This window comes from Strigops habroptila, chromosome 12 (genome assembly GCF_004027225.2).
Source record: "Strigops habroptila isolate Jane chromosome 12, bStrHab1.2.pri, whole genome shotgun sequence".
Lineage (NCBI taxonomy): Eukaryota > Metazoa > Chordata > Aves > Psittaciformes > Psittacidae > Strigops > Strigops habroptila.
In genome coordinates, this window is record NC_044288.2 from 11,633,348 (window position 1) to 11,654,370 (window position 21,023).

Here is a 21,023-nt window from a genome sequence, read left to right on the forward strand (position 1 = left end):
AAGTATTTTATCACCTTAAAACTGCCTTTCTTACTTAAATAGAAACCTTATTGTAACCTGTACCTGAACTTTAAAGGAGAATGTCAGGCAGAGTACCAAAGTTCTTGCTCGTTTCTCTGCATTCAGCCTCACCGTAGTTCCCACATACACCACACAAGCCAAGAAGAGCTAGAGCTAGGATGAGCTAAACTGGTTAGGAATGTCGGTACAGCGGGATAGCTACTGGCAAGCAGCACTACTTTTTAAATAGAGACTACAAGATATGGGCCACTAACTGGCTGGACCGTCAGCATTTACTGGTTATCAGCTCTTCTTTCCGCTACCTTGGTGTTCACCATCCAGGGAGGCATTTCCTCTTGGAGCACTTGAATGGAGCCTCTCCACATGGTATTTATTAGGCTGGCACATGAACAATAGATAAAACACACTGACATCTTCTTCTGTTTCAAAGTAAAATGCCAGCAACACAGCTGGGTTTGTGCATATGAGAAATTCAAGCTACAAAAATCACTTTTCTTTGCTATATAGATGCAGAGTCCCTCAGCGAGCCTGACCGGGTCTGCCTATGGAAGCACTCCTGTGTTCACAAAGGTAAAGAGCACGGGTTGTCTGAAACGCAGCTTGTTCTGCAACTACTAGCATTAGATTTTGAGTTTGCTCCATCCAAAGGTATTTTGAGGCTGGAACATTGGTTCATTTACAATTCAAAAGAGCCAGGATGCTTCATTAGTGATGCTATCAAACGAACATCTTAATTAGTAAATGATCCAGACAGACAGAACCACTCACATGAATTCATCTCATTTACTTCCTACAAAGGGGGCTGGAGTGGGAACCTCTCATAGTAACCTCCCTTACTGTGTTGTATCCACTGGAATAGATGTTTTTCCTGCATTTGTATCATTATTCAAATGCATAAGTAAGCTAAAGCCTTTTAATGAGCACAGGTCTACAGGTGAGAAAAACCTCCACTCACAACCCACTGCAAATGTATTTAGAATCCAATCAACTACTGTAAGTAACATAAAAACATGGGCATGACACGATCATCTTCACTGAAGGACGTATCATTGCATAATAATTACTTCAATGGGGAAATGCTTATATCAGCCATTTAACACCATTTTTTTCCTCCTCCAGGGTCTACAAAACATAAGAGCTACGAAGGGTCAGTTAGTGGTGTTTGAATGTCGCATTCGCGCTACACCCACCTTACAGGTTCACTGGTACAGAGAATATGACCAGATCATAGACTCTGCTGATTTCCGAATCCTACGAAAAAGTAGGTATTCCTGTGCCTGTCTGATGTCATTTCACTGGGGCAGTGATAGGGCAGGAACAAGAACTGCCGTAAAAATTAGGAGATCATAGATGTTCATAGAGGCAGAGCTCAGCTTACAAGTAACAGATGAGCCGGTCACAGACTGGAGTGCCAAAGCTTCCCCTGGCAATGCGTGAGCAGGTCAGGCATGATGAGAGGAGGCTGCTCTGCTGCTAGTTATTAATGGAAGCACTACTCAGCCGTGGAGGCATTGTATATTATAACTACTGAGGAACTTAGGAAGTATAAGTACATTTTAAACAATTTATGATAGTCATAGCTCCAGTGGACCAAATTCACAGCTACTAACTCCAAAGTCAGTGGAGCTCTTTCTATATCACCTCAGTGGAGAGGTGTTTGTACCATCAGGTTCCCAGCCACACCTGAGCTTCCCCTATCCGGGTGGTATTTCTCTTGATGGCCAGAAAGGGGTGGCAGCTGAGGGGGGAAAGGGAGTGAGGGCTGAAGGTCTTTATTCTGGCATTATAACCATTGGATTTTTCTCTCTCTTATTTTGAGCAGAGGCTTGTTCATCAGCGCTTCCTGGTAAGTACACAGTGCATTTTTTGTCAGACATCTCATTAGTTCCTTATCCACACTTAGTTTTTCTCACCTCACCCAATATAAAACCAGAATGCTCAAAGAGTAGCCAGAGATCACATCCGGTGTCAGATTTATTGATCTCAAGTTCTTAGTTTTGACACAAGCACCTGAAAGACCCTGATGTTTTTCTCAACACAGTACCCTGTATGTTAAGGGAAAACATATCAACCATTCTGACCTATCATCTTTCCTGAGGTTTAAACTTGAGCAAGAGAATACAAAATTGAGCAAAAGAAAATGTGCTTTGTTTCATGAAAGTCACAGGAGGAAAGATTCTTCCCTCAACTTTGCTCCTTCTGAATCTCTTAACTTCCTATGCACTTTACATCACTTTTTTTGCACTTTATTGCTGCCAAGCCCCATCATTTAAGTAACAACCCTTCTGCAAGGACCATTTCCCATGAGTTAACATTTGGCTTTTACAGTACAACAGCATGCCCGAATTTGTTATTTCAGAGGAAGTCTGCACCCTGGTTATTACAGAAGCTTTTCCTGAAGACTCTGGAATATTTAAATGTGTGGCTGAAAATGAATTTGGATCTGCAGCATCCAGTGCACGTCTCTCTGTGTCCCCAGGTAAGCACATGGGTTTCTGAGCTGAGCAACTAAGCACAGGAGAATTTGCTGCTGCTCAACATCAGACAGTCACAGATATTTGTCAAGCAGAAGCCAGATGGAAAACACTTTCATAGGCTCAAGAGAAATGTCCCAGAAATGCAGACTGCTTTGGTACCTATCAAAGCTGGATGAAATTTGTTCTGCGTCTCTGCTTTTGGCCCCTCTTCCTCCTGGGTCAAGGATGACAAGGTGTAAATGATGGCTCATCCCTGAGCTTCATCCCTTCAGGGATTCCAGCTTAGCCCAATATATTGTCTGTGTCTAACCTTGTTTATCATAACACATGACTTGTCTGGCTTGTGCTGAAAGCATCTCCAAACAGAACAGCACCTCACATGTAAACCAAAGCCCACTAGCCCTGCTGAGAAGTCAGGTTTGGCTAATGCAGCTGTGCAGGTTTTGGTCTATGCAGAGCCCAGGCAGGTTGAACTCCCATCCACCTACACAGACAGACCAGTTTCCCTTCCCCTGTTACTGCAGCCTGCTGTACTGGTGAACCACCACTCACCTGTGGACAACTCTTCTTCCAGGAGCAAAAGAGCTGGAAAGCTTTGCGGGAGCTGCCCACAGGCCTGCTGTGCAAGTCACCATGAAGAAACCCACCTTTCCTAGGAACAGCCAGACAGGAGCCAAGGACAGAGACCCAGCTGGGCTGTCCTACAGCACAGAACCCCCGGGCATGGGCGGCCGAGCAGAAGCTGCAAACTTCGGGCAGATGAACTCCAAGAGTGAAGCTGAAGATTTTCATGGAGCTTATGAGAATTCACCTCAGGCTTCACCTCTGCGGTAAGACAAAATCACATCCTGGGTTAGCTTTACACAGTCCTTAGGGAATAGACTGCCTACTGACCCCACAATTCAACCATAAAGCTCCCCAGTGCCCCATACCCAAACAGGGAAACAAGCACAGGTAGTAAATAGCATTTTCAGCAATGCCCATCTGTAAGTAACCTTACAGCATCACCCCAAATAATTAGCCTTTAAAAGACTTTTGGCTCCATAGCAGAGCATGAGGCAGATATGACAGTACCTGGGAAGTTTCGAGGTACAGTTCTGTTGCCACCACTTTCCTCTGTAGCCTCAGCCAAATGGCATCACCTTGTGTTTCCATTTCCCATTCTGAATGAGAGCAATAAAACCCGAGATCCTGGAAGTGTGGTGCAGAAGTACCTGCAAAGCACTTTGTGGAGGAAAAGTGTGACCCACTGGATAGAATGAGAACTGTCCCATGCCACAGCAGGGACATTCCCCACTCAGGAGATGGAGGTTTTCCCCCAAAAACAGTGTTCCATCTCATAACAAGACTCGATCCAATTTCTGTCCCAAATGCAGCTCTCAAGTACCTAATGCACTTACTGCATTATTAGTTATCCTGTTTAATTGCTCCACAGAAACAAACCAGGTCAGAATGCACATCTTGGCAATTCCATCCCAGATTTCTGTAGCATCTCTCCGGTATTTATAGGCGTAACAGAGACCTCAAATGGTGGCAGTTACGAGGTCCAAGCCCAGCACTGCAGAGGAGTTTCCTCAGTTGTGTTTGTGAAGGCAAGAGCTACGGGGCAGACGTGTGCCTCCTCCCAGCTGAATGCCAGCATTGCACTGCAGCGATCCTGTTACACCAGCGTGTAAATGGCTGTGTGGGACAGAAAGTGTTCTGTGTTATAGATAACTTTGGGATGTACTCAGCCACTTGAATTAAACTAGTTATTTAACAGTTCTGAACACCCCTCTCCAAACTCACTACATGCAGCCTGCACGTGCTGTTGTTGCCTTCCAGCATCACAAGCCACACATGTGAAGGCAGCACCCTATTCAAGCCAACTCACCCTCAACTACCCCAGGTCCAAACACCTCAAGATAAGGCTGTTTGCTTGGGAGTATCTAATGCAGAACAACACTGCTTTGCTTGTGATCATTACCTGATGATTGGTTGAAACAAGAGCACATTGCTAATTGTCTGTAGAGCAAATAGTAAAGCCTTTATAAAATAATTATTAGCATAATTACCTCTTGGAAGAGATAAGGCAGTAGGAGATATTTGCTACCCGTCCTTTTAGAACAGGAGTAGTTTTCCAATCCCTCTTCAAGGCAGCAAAAAGCCTGTGTTTTGGCATTTCTAACAAGCAAGCTGTGGGGTAGCTCTTTTGGATGATGCTGCTCAGGATAACTGCTTGTAAAGTTTATCACTTGCAGCAGTATCAGTGAACTGCAGCACCTGATACCCTGCGTGAAGAGAAATAAGATACCACCAAGATCGGCTATGTAATAGCTTTATAAGAATTAGATTATATGAAACGTTAACTAGTCTAGAGCTGCAGAGTGCTTTTGATTGACAACAATGCTAACCACGTATTGGAAAGCATTTACACGTCTCAAGATACAACAAGAAAACTATTAAAGTTTGTAGATATACCCATCTATGAGCATTTAAATGTCTTTAAAGCTCATGTGCTTTAAAACATCATGCTGAAAAGACTCAGCGTTGTAAATGTTGCTGTAACCTCAAACCAAGCAATCATCTCTAATGATGAGCTGTACAATAACTGCCTTGTTAGCCAGATTTAGCTACATGAGAGTATAACTCTCACGTAGGGTACGTGGTTGCAACGGTATTACCAGAGACAAAAAGAAATACCAACAAAGACACTGATGACAGAACAAAGCTGTTACGGAGAATAACTATAAAATGAATGAAGTCCTCGTACTCATAGTCTCCAAATCATTGCTTAGCAACAGCCACTCTACAAAAGCTACAAAGTGCAGCTCTACAAGACATGTCACTACCAGCTACTCCTTTCTGAGCCTTTATAGCTGCAGCTTACAGTGTCCTTCTCAACAGCCTTAAAGAAGAATAAAATCTATAATGATTATTAACTTAATCCAAGCAAAAGAAGACGCTTCAAGCACTGAGTACACTCCCAGATAGCTTTGAAGAGTCCCTAATAAATAAGCAGAAGATTCTTAACTTTTTTCTAGGCAGTTTTTGCTGTATGAGTCAAGCAGGAAAATCTGATCAGACCCAGCACGTCACCGTTCATAGAAAGTAAACTGAAGCAGTGCAGAAAAGCTGTTTCTAACACCTCGCAGTGCTGGGCAGTGCTGTTAAGTTACCCTAGCACAGCCTGGGAGGTTTATTCCTCTGCCTCTATCAGTCCAGCTTCTAGTTCTTTCAGTGTTATTCCTACCTTCTGGACCTCATGTTTTCCTGTTGCTTCTCTTGTACACAAGCCGTCCTAGCCATGTCCAGTCTTTAAGTGTATAAAGCGTTGCCTTACAGCCAGCTTTAGTTCTGAAACAAGCATACTGTACCCTCATTGAAGAAGATGAGGAGCCAGGGAGCCTGTGTGAGCGCAGAGCCTGACCTTTAACATGCTCACAGCTCCCTACATTTACCTTCTTTTAATACTCAACTCTCTCTGTGCAAGTTAAATCCTTATTACTTAAAAAGCCAATAACCTCTCCAACAGCCAGGGCCCCACTTCCTCGCTTCCTCCCTTAATCACTTTCACGATGAGGTATTCAAGTAAATTAGCACTCAATTAACACCTGCCATGTAGATTTAGTTCACAAATGATGAGCTGATGTTTGAATACAAACACGAAGTGTGGATTAACTCCTGAAGATCAGCTCTGCTTTAAGACTCACCAGTGCAGTAAAGGGAGGAAACTGAGGGACCCCACGCAGCCCAGCTATGGGTTGAGGGGTTTAAATAATAGTGGGTATGTAAGGCAAGAGTTGCTAAAGTATAATTCAGATAAATTAACATTATAGTGTTTTAAGTAAGATGTAATTAAGCATTGAAGCCTGTTATTAAAGGGATATAAATCACCTAATCTGCCAGCCAGCAGGATCTGTTGCTGTTCTGGCAAAAATACCACAGCTGCATCATTTAATCCCAGACTGGTTTGGGTTGAAGGGACATTAAAGCTCATCCAGTTCCAACCCCTGCCATGGGCAGGGACACCTTCCACTAGAGCAGGTTGCTCCAAGCCCCTGTGTCCAACCTGGCCTTGAACACTGCCAGGGATGGGGCAGCCACAGCTTCTCTGGGCACCCTGTGCCAGCACCTCAGCACCCTCACAGGGAAGAATTCTTGCCTAAGAGCTCATCTCAATCTCCCCTCTGGCAGGTTAAAGCCATTCCCCTTGTCCTGTCCCTACAGGCCCTTACCCAAAGCCCCTCTCCAGGTTTCTTGTAGCCCCTTTAGGCACTGGAGCTGCTCTAAGGTCTCCCCTTAAGGAGCCTTCTCTTCCCCAGGCTGAACCAGCCCAGCTCTCTCAGCCTGGCTCCAGAGCAGAGGTGCCCTCTGAGCATCTTCATGGCCTCCTCCGCACTTGCTCCAACAGGTCCAAGTAATTCAAATAAATACCTGTAATAATACCCACAAACAGCAATAAAAAAAAATCAAATAACATTTTACCACCAAGTATATTTTATTTGTGTCCCTTCAGACACATCCATAAGTCATGCCATTGCTCTGATGAAGCAGAGGTGTGAGTAGCACCAGGCTTGGCCGGCTCTGCTGCTGGGTAGCCGTTTAGAGATTTACCTCTGCCTTTCAAGTGTTGCCTTTAACCACACAGCTTTAAAAGCAGTAACAGAGCGGTATCACTGCAGAGGCAGCTAATTAGTAAATGGATTAAAAAAGGAATTCCAGTGAGATAACGAAGCGGGATTTAGGGATGCTGAAGCGTGTTGCAGCAGTCCTTCCTCGCTGCTCCCCGGCGGCTGCTCGGGGCAGCCGCGGCTTCTCTGTTCTATCGCTACCGGCTGCTCCCGTTCCCCCCGGGACCGTCCCGGGTGCGAGCGGCACCGCCGGGCACCGGCTCTTCCCACCTCGGGGCGGGCAGACCCGGGTCCGGGGGCTGCGGGAGCGGGTCCCGCTGCTCCCGGGTGATCCGCTGAGCGGGGGCACCTGCCAAAACCCGCTCCCGCCCCTCGGGGCCGGGAGACTCTTATTCTGACAGCGGTGACGGGCAGCGCGGTGCCACCCGCGGGCAGCGCATTAAAGCCGCGGCCCCGCTCCGCGGGCGAGGCCCCGTCCCGACCCTCCCTCCGGTCGCAGCCCGGTGACAGCGCCCAGGCGGTAGGTAAGGGGCTGCGGCTGGGGGTTTGCAGCGTCACTTTGCGCTTCGAAGCCCTTTAGGGAGCTGGAGTGAGATAGCGAGGAGCGGGAACACCGTCAGTGCGGTGGAAAAGGGAACCTGGGAGGCAGCGATGGGGAAATCAGCGATTTGCTGTTATTACTTCTTGTTTTCGTCTTGCAAGGTCAAAAGTCGCTTTGGATTTATTGCGTTTTTCCACCCCAGATCAAGGTGGAATGGTTTGAGGAAAACAGAACTTACCCCTTGCTGTGACGAGTGAATCTGTGCATTGTATCCTAAGTGCAGTATTCCAGAAAACAAAGTGATTCTAGAAATCACAGCGATTCTAGAGAACAAAGTAAGTGTTGGTTTCTGTGCACAGCCCGGAGGTTAAATGAATGGATCTGTGCACAGATAATGATGTAAAATGGTATAAAACCAAGATCCAACGAGTTTTCTGCACCAGCAAAAAAGACCATATTTTGGACACACTCTTAAAATTTAAGCCAGCTTCAGATTCCAACAGCACAACAAGGGGAAAGCTGGGGAATTTTTACTAGAAAATCTCTGTTTCTGTACAGTCAATTTACAACTAATATTCACAATTACCTTTAGGAAGTGAAAGCTCTGAAGCTTTAAAAGGAGACTGATGTCTTCAGTCATCTCCCCCCACGGGAATTTATGACCCCGCAGAGCCCTTCCCGGGCTCTCCGAGGAGAGAGATACAATATACGGGGTATATATAGCAGTGAAACAGCTGAGCTCACTGGGGCAAGATTACCATTTTTTCCAGCACATGTAACTGTGTGGATTTATATTCTCACTTTTTATTAGCAGCTTTATAGTTTATTCTGGGGGTTGTTTAGTTATCCCGGATGTCAGTTCTGATTAAACTTGCTCAGTTCGCTCTAGTAAAACTTTCCTGGGTTTTGAGTTGATGAAAAACCTGGAGTTAGATATTAAGGACATGCAAAACAACTGCAGGACCTTCGAGCAGCTTGGCTTGCCCTGCTTTATCCTGCAGCTGTGTCATCCTGGCAATTATTAGCCCCACCAGCAAATCTGGAGAAGCACAATCCTTGGCATTCCAACGTGAAATGTGAATTGGGTATAAAAAGCTGTGAATCCAAAACCTATTAAAGAAGAAATCAGGATACTTGGTTTCAAAGGTTTAGTTTTAGGCATAAAGTGGAACCTGTTTCATGCTTCCCTATGGCATAAGGAATATATCAGAACAAATGGGCAATTCTCTGAGTAATAGTACATGTAGTATTTTGACAGGGCACAACACTGCACGAGCCAGAGATCTTTAGTTAAGATGATGCGTGGCAAATTACCCTGCATAGTAGTTCCTATGATTATTTGTAGGCTTTTGAAGGTGTCATCTCAATAAACCTCTTGCTGTTTCTTTTAGAATTTACTGGGCTCTTGCAGATAAGATAGCCCTGCACCCGAGCCAGAGTGCATAACTTGTTATTGGAATCCAAAATGCTCATACAGTCCTGGAATAGTTCTAATCAATCTTAAATCTCTTCATTTTAAGCTCAAGCTTTAGTTGCCAGTTGCCTGAACTTCCTACACTTTGGATAGCTAATGACTGCTCACAACACAGTATTTTTGTGGTTCAAATGGTGATGTGCAATTTATTTTATCTGTATTGTCTTCCTGAAGGGAAAATCCACACCAAGAAAGCCTCTATTCTGCAAGGCAAGGGTTCCATTCTATCCAGGAGCCCAGCCAAGACAGCTTTCGTGGCCTACCACCTAGTTTTTACCAGGCACCCATCCAAAGCCAGTTATCACCAACAAAAACCCAGGACAGCCGCGAAACCTCTCCTATGAGTGTCCCTAATTTCCCATCCGTTTCCTCTATGTGTCAACCAACCATGTTTAACTACGAGCGTCCAAAACACTTTATCCAGTCTAAAAATGTGTGCCAAGGGCAACAGCAGCCTCCGGGACCCGCAGCCTCTACAGAGTCAAGCAGACAACTCAAACAATCCTCCATCCTAATACAGCCTCGTAACCCCAGCGGGCAGAAATTCTCCTCCTCATCATCGCTGAGCTCTTCAATCACGCTCTCCTCGCCTTCCTGTAGTGCCCCTAAGGAATCCACATATCCCGTCACTCCTGCATCTGCGCAGTCTCCTGCTAGCTCCTCATCCGGGCAGCGGCTTATATCCATGCCTAACCAACCCCCCGCAGCATTCCTGTGCTCAGTGCTACCCTCGCAGCCCGACTATAACAGCCAAACTCCTTCTCCTATGGAACCTCAGTAAGTATATACAGGCTTCTAACCTCCCCTTGCTTTCCTCTGGCCTGGCCTCTCCCATGCACTGACCATCCCAAATCCAAACATCCGATGAAGCACGGGCTTGGCCGAAGCCGATGGGACAACCCCCATTGACTTCTGATGTTTGAGGCAGGACTCTGCATGATTCGGGTTAGGAGGCTGAGTGCTTGCCCTTGGTGTCTGTGTGGGACAGATGGGTATCCAACCAGGAATTAAACTGCACAGCAGTCATGTCACAGGCTGCTGGGCAGCTTTTCTGGAGTCAGTTTGAATTGTTCAGTTCGATTTGATGGAAATCTCTTATTTAAGGGTATTCAGAACAGAGGATGGACACCCATCTCAAATGAATTTCTCTCAGCAAACATGGCTTATGAATGGGAAGGCAGGGGGAAGGCAGTAGTATTCCCACATCTAAACAAGGTTCCTAGTAAGTCTCAGCAGTATTTTCATGTTCTACATCACAATGGGACTCTACACTCACCTACGATACAGTGACTCTAGAGTCACCTACAATCATCACAGAAAGACGGCCACTTGAAAACTTTACCCCTTCAGACCAAAGCCTAAATTCTTTCCTGAATATGTATTATATCGTTTTGCCTTTGGGCTCCAATCCAAATATCTTCCAAGGTCAGTGAGATGTCAGAGGGAGCTAGGTCTTGCCTTCTCACAAACTTGTATTCCTGCCAATATTAGCTGGAAGTCTGGGGGAAAGTCAGTGTAGAACACACCACACTCAACTGAGGATGTTAGAAAGGTGACGGGGGCTGGGGTCCTGCTGGCTTGGGTATAAATTCAGGTTTAAGCACCAGTTTGAAGTCAGGAAACCTGAATGTTTCTGGGATTTCTTTGAATCACAGCACTGTGGGCAGTGGAAAGGTAAGACGGAGTGGGCTATTGCTTAAAAGTACTGCAGGAGCATGTGGAGTAACTGCTGAGTTCTATATGTGTGTAGTGTGGGGCTGTCTTCATAGCAAAGGGCTTTAGTGCCTCACTATGCGTTTCATATAAGCTGCTTTTAGATGCAACATCCTGTGAGTTGAGGAATTCTTTTCCTAACCATGCTACAATGGGCAGACGGGGACAGGAGATGTATTAATCTGTTGGGCAAATTATTAACGTTTTTAAGTTATAACTTGGGCAAGTTATTAAGTCCGAGCAGTGCTGGGAATACATTCCAGAATTATAACCCTTTTAGCCTATTGTAACCAGCAGAACAAATTCCCAAGTGACAGGAGAAAGAGGATTTTGAGTAGAAATAATTGCTGAACACAAGTGCAGCATCGGGGCCATGCTGTGTGTAACAAACTGGGTTAGACCCTGTCAGCACAGAGTGCTCTGACCTCGAGCAGACCTTTGCAACATGTTTTGAGGGATGCTTCTGCTTCCCTAGCACCTTTCAGAAGGTCTATGATCTAACTCCAAAACTTGATTGTGTCTCTTGACTATGGACTACAGGACCAGGCTATGTGGGGGGCTCCTAAAGACCCAGCCTGGTTTGGGGTGAGGTCGGCTATTGACCATCTGGACAGAAATGCTATGTGAGATAACTTTTTGGGGCCAAGAAGAAGAGGACAACTAATAAGCTATTTGCTCATACCTAGTCAAGTAGTTTGTGTCCTTGCTGAGTATTTGCAGCACCAGGGCCTTACAAACAGTTGTAATTGCAAAGGAATGCAGTTTCTGAGGGGGAACTTGCTCCCAAATGGGCTCACATTGCTCAGTGGAGTTAGTGGCTCCCTCAAAACACTGCTAGCACACATCTGAGTCCTGGCAGGGACACTGCAGGGTGTAGGGATGCTGAACAGCCACCCACAGCAAACTGCTGCAAGTGTTGTGGGAGGAAATCGGTGGCTTGGTTAGACCGTGATGCTTCTTCCCCTTCAGTTTTTGATACTCAGTTATGCCACCCAGCCCACCTATCTCGCAAATGCCATATGGGTTCATTTGAAGCACGGTTTCTAGGTAGCAGGTTCATTTTGTGTGCATTCTGTGAAGCTGTAGCAAACAGTCAAGCAGGCCTACAGGAATAACTTTGTTTTCTCTTCCTGCATGAGTAGTTACTCACAACCAATGTATAACAAACAAGCTAGCATCAACTCTATGCAGAAGACATCAGACCATGAAATTCGAGGAACAAAAGAAGCCCTCATTCAGGACTTGGAAAAGAAACTCCGATGCAAAGACAACCTTCTCCAGAATGGCAACCAGGTAAGGGAAACCCCCTGAGGAAAGAATCAGTTTGCTCTGACTCTCAGTAGTGCAAGCAGGGATGGGGAAAATAGTTCTAGTGCCCCAGAGGCTGGAGCCCCCAAACTGAGCTGAAAGAAGGAAATGCTGGAGCAACACTGCCCAAACACTGAATGTGTGGCAAGAATGAGCTTTCAAATATTGGTACTTCTCCAAGTGTCTAATGATTCGGCGTGGTTTATTAACCCCAGCATAGAAAGCCAGCGTGAAATGGTGTCTGGAGAACTGAGAGATTCTCCCTGGCAGAATGTGTTGCTGTAAATCTGTTCATAGACACGTACTGTGGCAACTGAATGTCTGCACCTCCCATGACTTCAGAAAGGGATGCGTTAGCTTCTGAAAGCCATCTGATGCAGCAAGATAGGTTTAATCTGCTAATGCCTCTCCCTCTTATCTTACCTTCTTGGCCAGCACACACCATTCAAGCTGTCTTTGAATGTGTGCAATCAATTTAATAAGGCCAGGATTGGGAGAAAGGTACCTGTTTAGAACGTGGTATGAACTTGAACTCTGCCAGGGATTCTGCTGAACATCACATCCACAGACAACTAGAAACCCAGGGAGAATCTCTCAGTTCTCCAGACACCATTTCACGCTGGCTTTCTATGCTGGGGTTAATAAACCACGCCGAATCATTAGACACTTGGAGAAGTACCAATATTTGAAAGCTCATTCTAGACACCATCACCACATGTGGTATATCTCTTTGCTTTCTTTTTATATGAACAACAAATCAAAGAAATTACACGAGCTCTTATCATTAAGTCTGTCTCCTCTAAGAAGGACTCTTAGTCTCAGTACCTACGTACATATTCTGCAAAGGAACAAAATGCAATCCCCTTGACCAAGAAATCCAAATCTAGGAGGAAAAATTGCTTACCAGCAGGAAAGCACATTACAGCAAGCTAAAGCGAGCAGGTCTCTAACATGGGAACCTTCCTGCTGACTGGAGGCAGACTGGTAAAAGCCCAATGTTTAAAGTTTCCATCTTCTTTTCCCTGAAGTAGAAAAGAGTTTTTCCATTACTATCAGTAGGAACAGGTCTGTGTCATATATATGATTTTAAATATTGAAGGAAAAAAATACATTAGGTCAAATCTGACTTCATGTGTCCCTACCAGGAATGTCCTATCTGCTGTAAGAAAGCCTGCCATTGCAAGCCAGCTTTTCTTCCCATAGGAAGCCAGGCTAAAAATAAGGCTTATGCAATCGCTGTGCTGTGTCCTCCTCCCCTTGTCCTCCAGCAACGCCTGAACCAACTGGCCAATCTCAGCCACACTTGATACAGCCGTAATGACCTCGGGGATATTAAGCTTTCATAGGTTTTCCAAAAGGTCTCTCATTCTCTTCCAAAGAAAAGTCCCAGAAGCCTCCTTCAACCTTTATTGACCCAGGAGTAGCTACACACACATCCCATACACAGCAGAAATCCAGTCAGAGCTTGTCCTCCCATCACAAAATCTAACCCCAAGGTAAACTTTGTGGGAAGTGAAGAATCAGGTGTTCTGGTGCTCAGGGGGCTGAGGTACCCTTCTAAAGTAACCCAGCTGACAGAACTTCAATGTAAATCTGCTCATATTTATCCCTGTGTGTTGCATATGTATTATGGGAACTTATTGTTCCTACTGAAATGTGTTCTTGCCTCCTCTCAGCATTCCATAAGGCGGCTGTTGCGCTGGCATAAGCTTCCCTTGTGCTTTCAGGGTAGTGGTGCTCCTCTCTGGCTGTGTCTGCTGCTGGTGTGGCTCTTGCTTTTTTGGGAGTAGGGGAGGTAGCATCCATCACGCCTCTAGCTCCTGAAGTAAATCCACAGCTGAATGATTTGGGAAGTTTTCCCAGCGCTAACAGAAAGGTACCCTGGGACTTACTCTGGCTTCTGAGATAATGCCATCAGTTACCCATAAATAATCCCAGTGGAGAAAGAGGAGGGGTGGAAGGCCACAGATGGCATTAGAGAGGCTTTGATGAACAGGCAGTTTAATCTTTGATGCATTTCAGCGCTGTATATATTGAGGCTGACTTCAGTAGGCATCACAGACTGCAAACCCTCTGGAACAGACGTGGGGTTTCTATTCAGCCACTGCTCCTATTGACAATACCCTGAATTTGTGGCATATTACTATGCTCTTACAAGCTGACCTGAAATAGTAAATGGACTTCTGACTAGAATTCCTCTCTGCTCTGCTTTAAGCGATTAACTTATGAAGAAAGAATGGCTCGCAGGCTGCTCGGACCAGTAAATGCTGCATCCGTGTTGGAAACACAAAGTGAAGACAACATGCAGAACGCACAGGTAAAATGGGACCTGTCTCTAGAACAATGATTTATTGGTGCTTGTGCTGTGACTTGCTTGTACCTGAACAGGGCAGAGAGATGGGGTTTATCTGGTAACAGTGCAGGGGATGGAAGGGGTCTGCTCTCACTTTAGTAGGGATTTGGGGTTTTTTTGGGGAGTGGTGGCAGGAGGAGGGAATTCAGACACCATCCCTTTGCTGGGCCTGATCTGTAGGAATAACCTCACCAAGGAGGAATTACAACAGCTGCTGCACAGCCCTGTTGTGTGACAGGCAGGGAGCAGCACGGCGAGTGATACAGGTACCCACACTAACAGCCCGAGTTCAGACTGGGCCAGGACAGCAAGATTTACACCTGTCACTGCTCAGAGCAAGTGACATTCACTACAAGAGGTCAGGGCCTTGGGGTGGGATCAGTTGAGTTTTAGCCCCTCCAGGGGCCTGCATTCGTTAAGAGAAAGCAAAGCAGTTATTTTAGCAGCCCACACGCTGACAGAAGAGAATCTATCACTCCTGGCATTTTCAGAAGCATCTTAGTTGGAGGCTTGTATCACTCTTTGGTTATTCAGGCCAGTTAAAAGCTCTCTTTGGCACTCCTGTGATCAAAGTTAGTGGAAATGTCTGTGGTATAGCACTGGGTACCTGTGCAGCCAAAGAAAACATCCCTCCTGCTGCATGCACAGAAAGCCAGCAGGCTGGCATGCACCTTCCACAGTCTAATTAGCAAAACTCTTCCATAGAAGAAACACTTATGATCACAGCAAGGGAGAAATCTGCCATTTGAGCTATTTCTCCCCAACAATCACCTGGCAGGAGCAGGCAGGAAGGGAATATTAGGGATGTCAGAGCAAGGGAAGCCTCATCTTTTGCAGAGAGCAAGGGAACAGTCGAAACAGGATGACTGACAACTGACAGCTTTTGAGGGTGTGTGAAATGCTGCATAAAAAGGTGTATTGGGAGGAGAGATGGGGAGATCTTATTCCCATTGTTCAGTCTTATTTTTAAATATTGTAGTCACTGATACATCATTCAGCTTCCTGATTCCTCAGGAACTTAACTACACAGTCAGTCCATATAATGGAGCATTAGAATTATCAGCAGCTCCATCATTACAGCATCATTTCACAAGACAAGTAGTAATTGTACAGAGCTGGTATAAATGAGCAAATACAAACAATTGCCTTTGCACTAAGCATTGAGTTCAGTCCAGCAAAACCCTCATTCACATAATGCTTCCCCTGAACTTAAGGCTGCTTCTGTGCTTGAAGCTTAAACCCAGGCTTAAATGTTCCACAGGACTAGACTACAGAGCGCAGAACCAAGCATCATAATGGCTCAGTGCAAACACCCCAGAAGCTTCCACGCAGCGTCTCCTCTGACTCCATTGCTAAAACGAGTCACTGGTAATAAACTGCATTTTCCACACACGCAAGCTCCTAGCAGGGATCAATCCTGGGTACTGCAGCAGATTCACTCATGTGATGGTGGAGTTGTCAGCGAGCTTAGTTGGTGCTGTGATCTAGAAAGAGAAAAATTTTCCAGCTCAGCATGTGTCCATTGCTCTTGGTCCCATATTTAAGTGGGCACAATACAGTGCTCTTGCCAGCGATTCCACTTCTATTCCTGCTATAGGGAAGGACACTCTGTACTTTGCTCTCATTTTAGATACTGCCAGTAGTACTATTCCCCTCTAACAAAGGTTATTGGCTGGCCAAAGGCATTGTGTGCCAGACAAAAACTGCTGCACCTATCACCTGTGCAGAGTGATGAGAAGTCGTGCCATCCTATTAATAGTACTTGTTACTGTTATGGCAAAGCTGAGGGTGAAAGCAGTGTATTAGCTCCTGATGCGAGTTCCTTTACCTCTTGTCTCAATGACTCCTGGAGTATTCATCTTCCTTTTAAGCAGAAATCAGTACACGAAATTAAAATGGCTTCTTGTTCAGTTTATAGATAAAACTGCCTCTCTATGTTAATTCACCTTTTCCTTTTTGTCTTTCCAAGCACCAGAATGCGGAAAACATCAGGCTGCAGGTTCCTACAACACACGTAAGGTAAGGCATGAACTTGTGCTCTGCTACTCTTCAAGACCTTACTTCAAAAGTTTCTAGGCAATGTTAGTTTTACTTCACTACTTATCACTTTTTCTAAAGCAGTAATTACTAAATCCATTCTTTTCCTTTCAACTAAAATGCTGCCATTTGTGGATGGCTGATGATGCCTTTGATCTTAATCCAGTCAACTCTAACACTGGAGGTTTAAAGGCTCAGCGTACCTAGGGCAAATACGCTTCGTATTCTAGAAGATTACTCTCTAGTCACAGCAAGGTCTGACAATGTAAATGCTGAAACACAGCATGATGAAACACAGCCTTGTAAATTCTCTTGGATATGAGGCCAAAGATGAAGGCTTCATATGTCGTGTTTCTGTGTTGAATTGAACAACGTAAGCACGACAAGTGATCAAACCCATGCCTTCCAGCTGAAAAACAAACCAGAACTGTAGTTCTGGACTCCTGAACATGTTGAGGGACTTCAGCTGCAATCAGTGTTTCAATGTCACTTATGCTGTGGTAACATCTACACAATTAACTTTTCCTGCCCACTTTTTAGGAGCAGACCGTCCTCAAGAGGAGATGAACGTGGACATGACTCAATCCAGGAGAAGTTTTTTCAGCCACGTTTTACACAAGTGCCTGAAGACGTAATCATTGAGGAGGGACGGTTCTGCAGGCTCGACTTCAAAGTAATGCCAGCCTTTCACTAGCAGCTCCCTTAGCTCTGTGGGGTGTGTAGCATGGAGAGAGGTCTCTGCACTGCAGTGCCTTTGCACTTTAATAAGCCAGAGCACTAATGGCAGATGGTGCAGGGTCTCTCCAGGCAATGTAAACCTCGAAACAGGAGATGGCTAAATGTTTTCCCCTTGGAAAATGTAAATGGAATTAGCTGAATAAGAATATGGTTCAAGTTAATAGTGGTAAATATGGACCACCACAGAACACCTTCTAGAGCTCATTGGGAAGAATGAATATTAAGACTCTGCTGAAAGAAGGCATTTTGGGAGGGAACCTTGTGCTTTTCAGTGGACACATCCCAAAGACATGTCCAGCAAGACCTGTTTAGGACTAGCCTGCCTTTAATGAGTCTTCTCTGAGGCAACTGGAGCAGATAATCTGGCAAGAAAATGCCCTAATTACAAATAGACAAAATGGCCTGAAACTGCATGGCCATTGTCCCAACCCAAGGGTAAGAGAGAACCTAGATCTGCACATGCAACTTCACTGCAAAAGCTGTTTGCTGATTGTGGTTTGGCTTCGTTTTCCCTAATCACTTCTGACCTCTTAAGTAAACTCTTGCCAGACTTGGCACGACCTTTAGCCATTTTGCTGCTGAACGTTGTGGACAACCTGGAACATGTCTGCAGGACAGTTTATTTACGTACATTATATCCAAACAGTGTGCATATCAGCACTGCTGACAGGGTGAGCTGTGGGATCAAAAGAGTGAGTTTCCCCTTCTACGAAGCCACAAGGAGTATCTTTGGCCTAATCAAGACTACCTTACAAGATGGAAACAGGGGGTTGTAGGTACAGCATCTATCACCTTGTAGCTAAAGCTCATCTTTCCACAAGCCTTCCTCTCTGTAGCTCTGCATTAATATTCAAAACTAGGCAAGACTGTAAAATTTTGCAGTAGGATCATGATTTGATCATCTATGGGCATCAAAATCCCCATAGCATTGAAGAGCTTTTATGATCCAAAAACTGTTTTAACTCTTCACTGCTTTCCTCTCCTTCACAGGTTAGTGGGCTGCCAACTCCAGATGTGATGTGGTATCAGAACGGAAGGATGGTTCATCAAGATCAGTTCCACAAAATGATAGTGTCAGAAAAGGGATTCCACTCATTTATTTTTGAAGCAGTCAAATCATCTGATGCAGGGACATATGAATGTGTGGCTGTCAACCGTGCAGGAGAATCATCTTTTGCAGTAAAAGTGGAAGTAATTGGTAAGACTGAGAGCTCTAATAACTACCTGACCACACATGGAAAATCTCAGTAATCTAGTGCCTTCCTCCATGTGTTTGGGACACAAAACAATTAAGCAGAGCTAGATCTCCAGATATCCAGACTCACATGATAACAAACACCTTACCTTTTCCAAGACTGTTTTAATACATACATCCAGGATGTCATACTTCTTCAAAGCACTTTTAAGTGGGACATTTAGATGTAGTGGGATGTCCAGAATTTGGGAGTTGTTAATCTCCCAGGATTGATAACCTATGTTGACTGGCTCTCCTCCTAAATTGTATTGTATCTACTACACCCTTAAACTCATGGGAACTGTCTGCATGCTAAGGAGGTGCAGTAAGGAACATGTGCCCCCCTGAATTTAACATTCTGAAATCTTAAAAGCCAAGCCTGATATTAGCATTCTGTACTTACAGTAACTCCTCTTTATCTTCTTTCATTTAGCCAAAGAACATCACACACCTCCAACTTTCATCTTCAAGCCACAAAGCAAAAAGGTTTTTGAAGGAGATACAGCCAGACTCGAATGCCAGATCTCTGCTATCCCAACACCCCGGATTTATTGGAAAAGAAACAACGAAATGGTACAATATAATACAGACCGAATAAGGTATCCTACTAATGAGTTGGTGTGTTAGAAAACAATAACCAGTATTTGTTAAGCCAAATCGGCTGGTTTCTAAAAGTAGCAAGCTGGAAAGCTAGATCTGCCCCTTGTTTATGACACATAGTGAACATGGACCATAAGTCTTGCTTTTGAGGGCACAGATTGAAAACTGTGACCAGATGCTACCCTGAATTCTAGCAGCAGTTACAAGGCCCACGGAGAAGCCTGGATTTAGGACTGAAACATGCAATGCATTCATTATGTGCTGATGTAATGGGACTACAGAAGGGCCTTGATGCCACCGGAATGATGTGATGACATGATTCACATGATGTGAATCCTAGAATGGTTTGATTTGGAAGGGACCTTAAAGCTCATCTAGTTCCAATCCCCTGCCATGGACACCTTCCACTAGAGCAGGTTGCTCAAAGCCCTGTCCAACCTGGCCTGGCATCACTAGTGGCTTACAATACAAATGCAGTGTTTATGTCTAAATAGCTTGCAGTGCCCTGCAAGAATTGTTCTAGGGCTTTCTCAGCTCTCAGCATGTAAACTGACTCTCTGATTTCAAAGTCTTCTCTCCTAAAGTGGCACTTACACAAACACTTTCATTTTCCAGCTTGTTACATGACAATACTGGAAGGATTTGCCTCCTGATTCATAATGCAAACAAGAAAGATGCTGGTTGGTACACCGTGTCTGCTGTCAACGGAGCAGGAGTGGCCACGTGCCACGCCAGGCTAGAGGTTGCAAGTAAGTACCACATCATAGTGCCACAACCACAACTGAAACTGCCACTGGCACTGGCACTCAGAGCAGACCCTCAAGATGAACCTAATGAAGCTTTGAGTGCTGGGGGGATTGCTTTCCAAACACAGGGACCCAGACAAAATGTAATTATCCCAGGAAAAACTCTTTTGTTAAGCGTCAGGCCACTGTGATGTGTCCTTTGCACATTGTCTACTGCCTGCACTGTTTAAAGACTACAATTTGATTGATGCCAAGGAGGGTGAATATAAATCCCTGGTGTCTGAGATACAGGCTTGGTCTGTTAAATTCTTCCTAAGGGTTTGCCAGTTAATGCTGCAGATAAAAAGCAACTGGGTTGCTCTGCCGTGACTCTTTCCACAGACACTGAAAGAGGATTATTTTCTCTCTTCCAGCACATACACACAAACCACTTCCAGCCCCAAAGCAGTTACGGGTTCGACCAACTTTTAGCAAGTATTTGGCACTTAATGGAAGAGGACTGGATGTGAAACAAGCTTTCTCACCAGAAGGAGAGTTTCAGCGCTTGGCTGAGCAGTCTGGACTGTATGAAAGTGATGAACTTTAACTGGAAACGAAGAGGAAATCTCACACCTGTAAGAGACAGTTACAACATAGATGCAGTTAACTGGTGATTGCTCTAATTAGCAAAATACCTATCTACAGATTTTTACTTTGACTCTCGCACATTCAGCTGTTCCCATTTTACCATGTTAGATTTTATTTATACGGTTTGGTGACTATAACCATTTACTGAGTATTGTATTTTAACTATAAAGCCTAAGAAAGCAGGCTAATTAGTTTGTACAAGTGTGGGTGGGTTTAGTTCCACCTGTGCTTGGTTACATGCTGAAGTAGGTTGGTTTGTACTGCTGCTCTAATATCACTCTTGATAGTATCGGAAGTCTGTACTGTCTGGATACTAAAACCAAATAGACTAGGGTGTTTTTATGAGAATAAATTAGAGGCAAATAAAACTTTGAATAACCAACATTCTTCCTCTGATTCTTCCTTGATCTGTTAAAACCAGCTTATGGATGTCTAACATCAGCTGCAGCCTGGCAAAGGTGGATTCTGACTTACCCTCCTAAGTCTGCCACTGCTTCCCTCCCCTGTCTGCTCCCCACATCGTTTCTTTCCCGATATCTAT

General features: G+C 44.9%; 1 protein-coding gene across 3 annotated transcripts; it reads left to right on the top strand.

The window, feature by feature from the left end:
• Nucleotides 1-528: 528 nt before the first annotated feature.
• On the top strand, nt 529-20,866 carry MYOT (myotilin). Of its 3 annotated transcripts, XM_030504072.1 has the most exons (14): nt 529-591; nt 1,141-1,282; nt 1,844-1,867; nt 2,381-2,500; nt 3,073-3,328; nt 9,301-9,903; nt 11,982-12,132; nt 14,363-14,464; nt 16,470-16,519; nt 17,078-17,210; nt 18,266-18,473; nt 18,943-19,108; nt 19,725-19,858; nt 20,269-20,866. In XM_030504072.1, the coding sequence occupies exons 1-14, from the start codon at nt 529-531 to the stop codon at nt 20,439-20,441; spliced, it is 2,325 nt and encodes a 774-aa protein (XP_030359932.1). In that variant the 3' UTR covers nt 20,442-20,866. The 3 variants fall into 3 exon arrangements, with proteins under 3 accessions (XP_030359932.1, XP_030359933.1, XP_030359934.1); XM_030504073.1 differs by lacking the exons at nt 529-591; nt 1,141-1,282; nt 1,844-1,867; nt 2,381-2,500; nt 3,073-3,328 and adding an exon at nt 7,508-7,631; XM_030504074.1 differs by lacking the exons at nt 529-591; nt 1,141-1,282; nt 1,844-1,867; ... (1 more) ...; nt 3,073-3,328; nt 9,301-9,903 and adding an exon at nt 13,875-14,023 and having other exon boundaries at nt 12,105-12,132.
• Nucleotides 20,867-21,023: the final 157 nt, after the last annotated feature.

Bases quoted from the DNA above. Each gene is read 5' to 3' on its own strand.
- MYOT (XM_030504072.1), top strand. From the start codon at position 529: ATGCAGAGTCCCTCAGCGAGCCTGACCGGGTCTGCCTATGGAAGCACT. The intron at 592-1,140 runs GTAAAGAGCACG...TTCCTCCTCCAG, and splicing joins GCACTCCTGTGTTCACAAAG to GGTCTACAAAACATAAGAGC. The intron at 1,868-2,380 runs GTAAGTACACAG...TTGTTATTTCAG, and splicing joins TTGTTCATCAGCGCTTCCTG to AGGAAGTCTGCACCCTGGTT.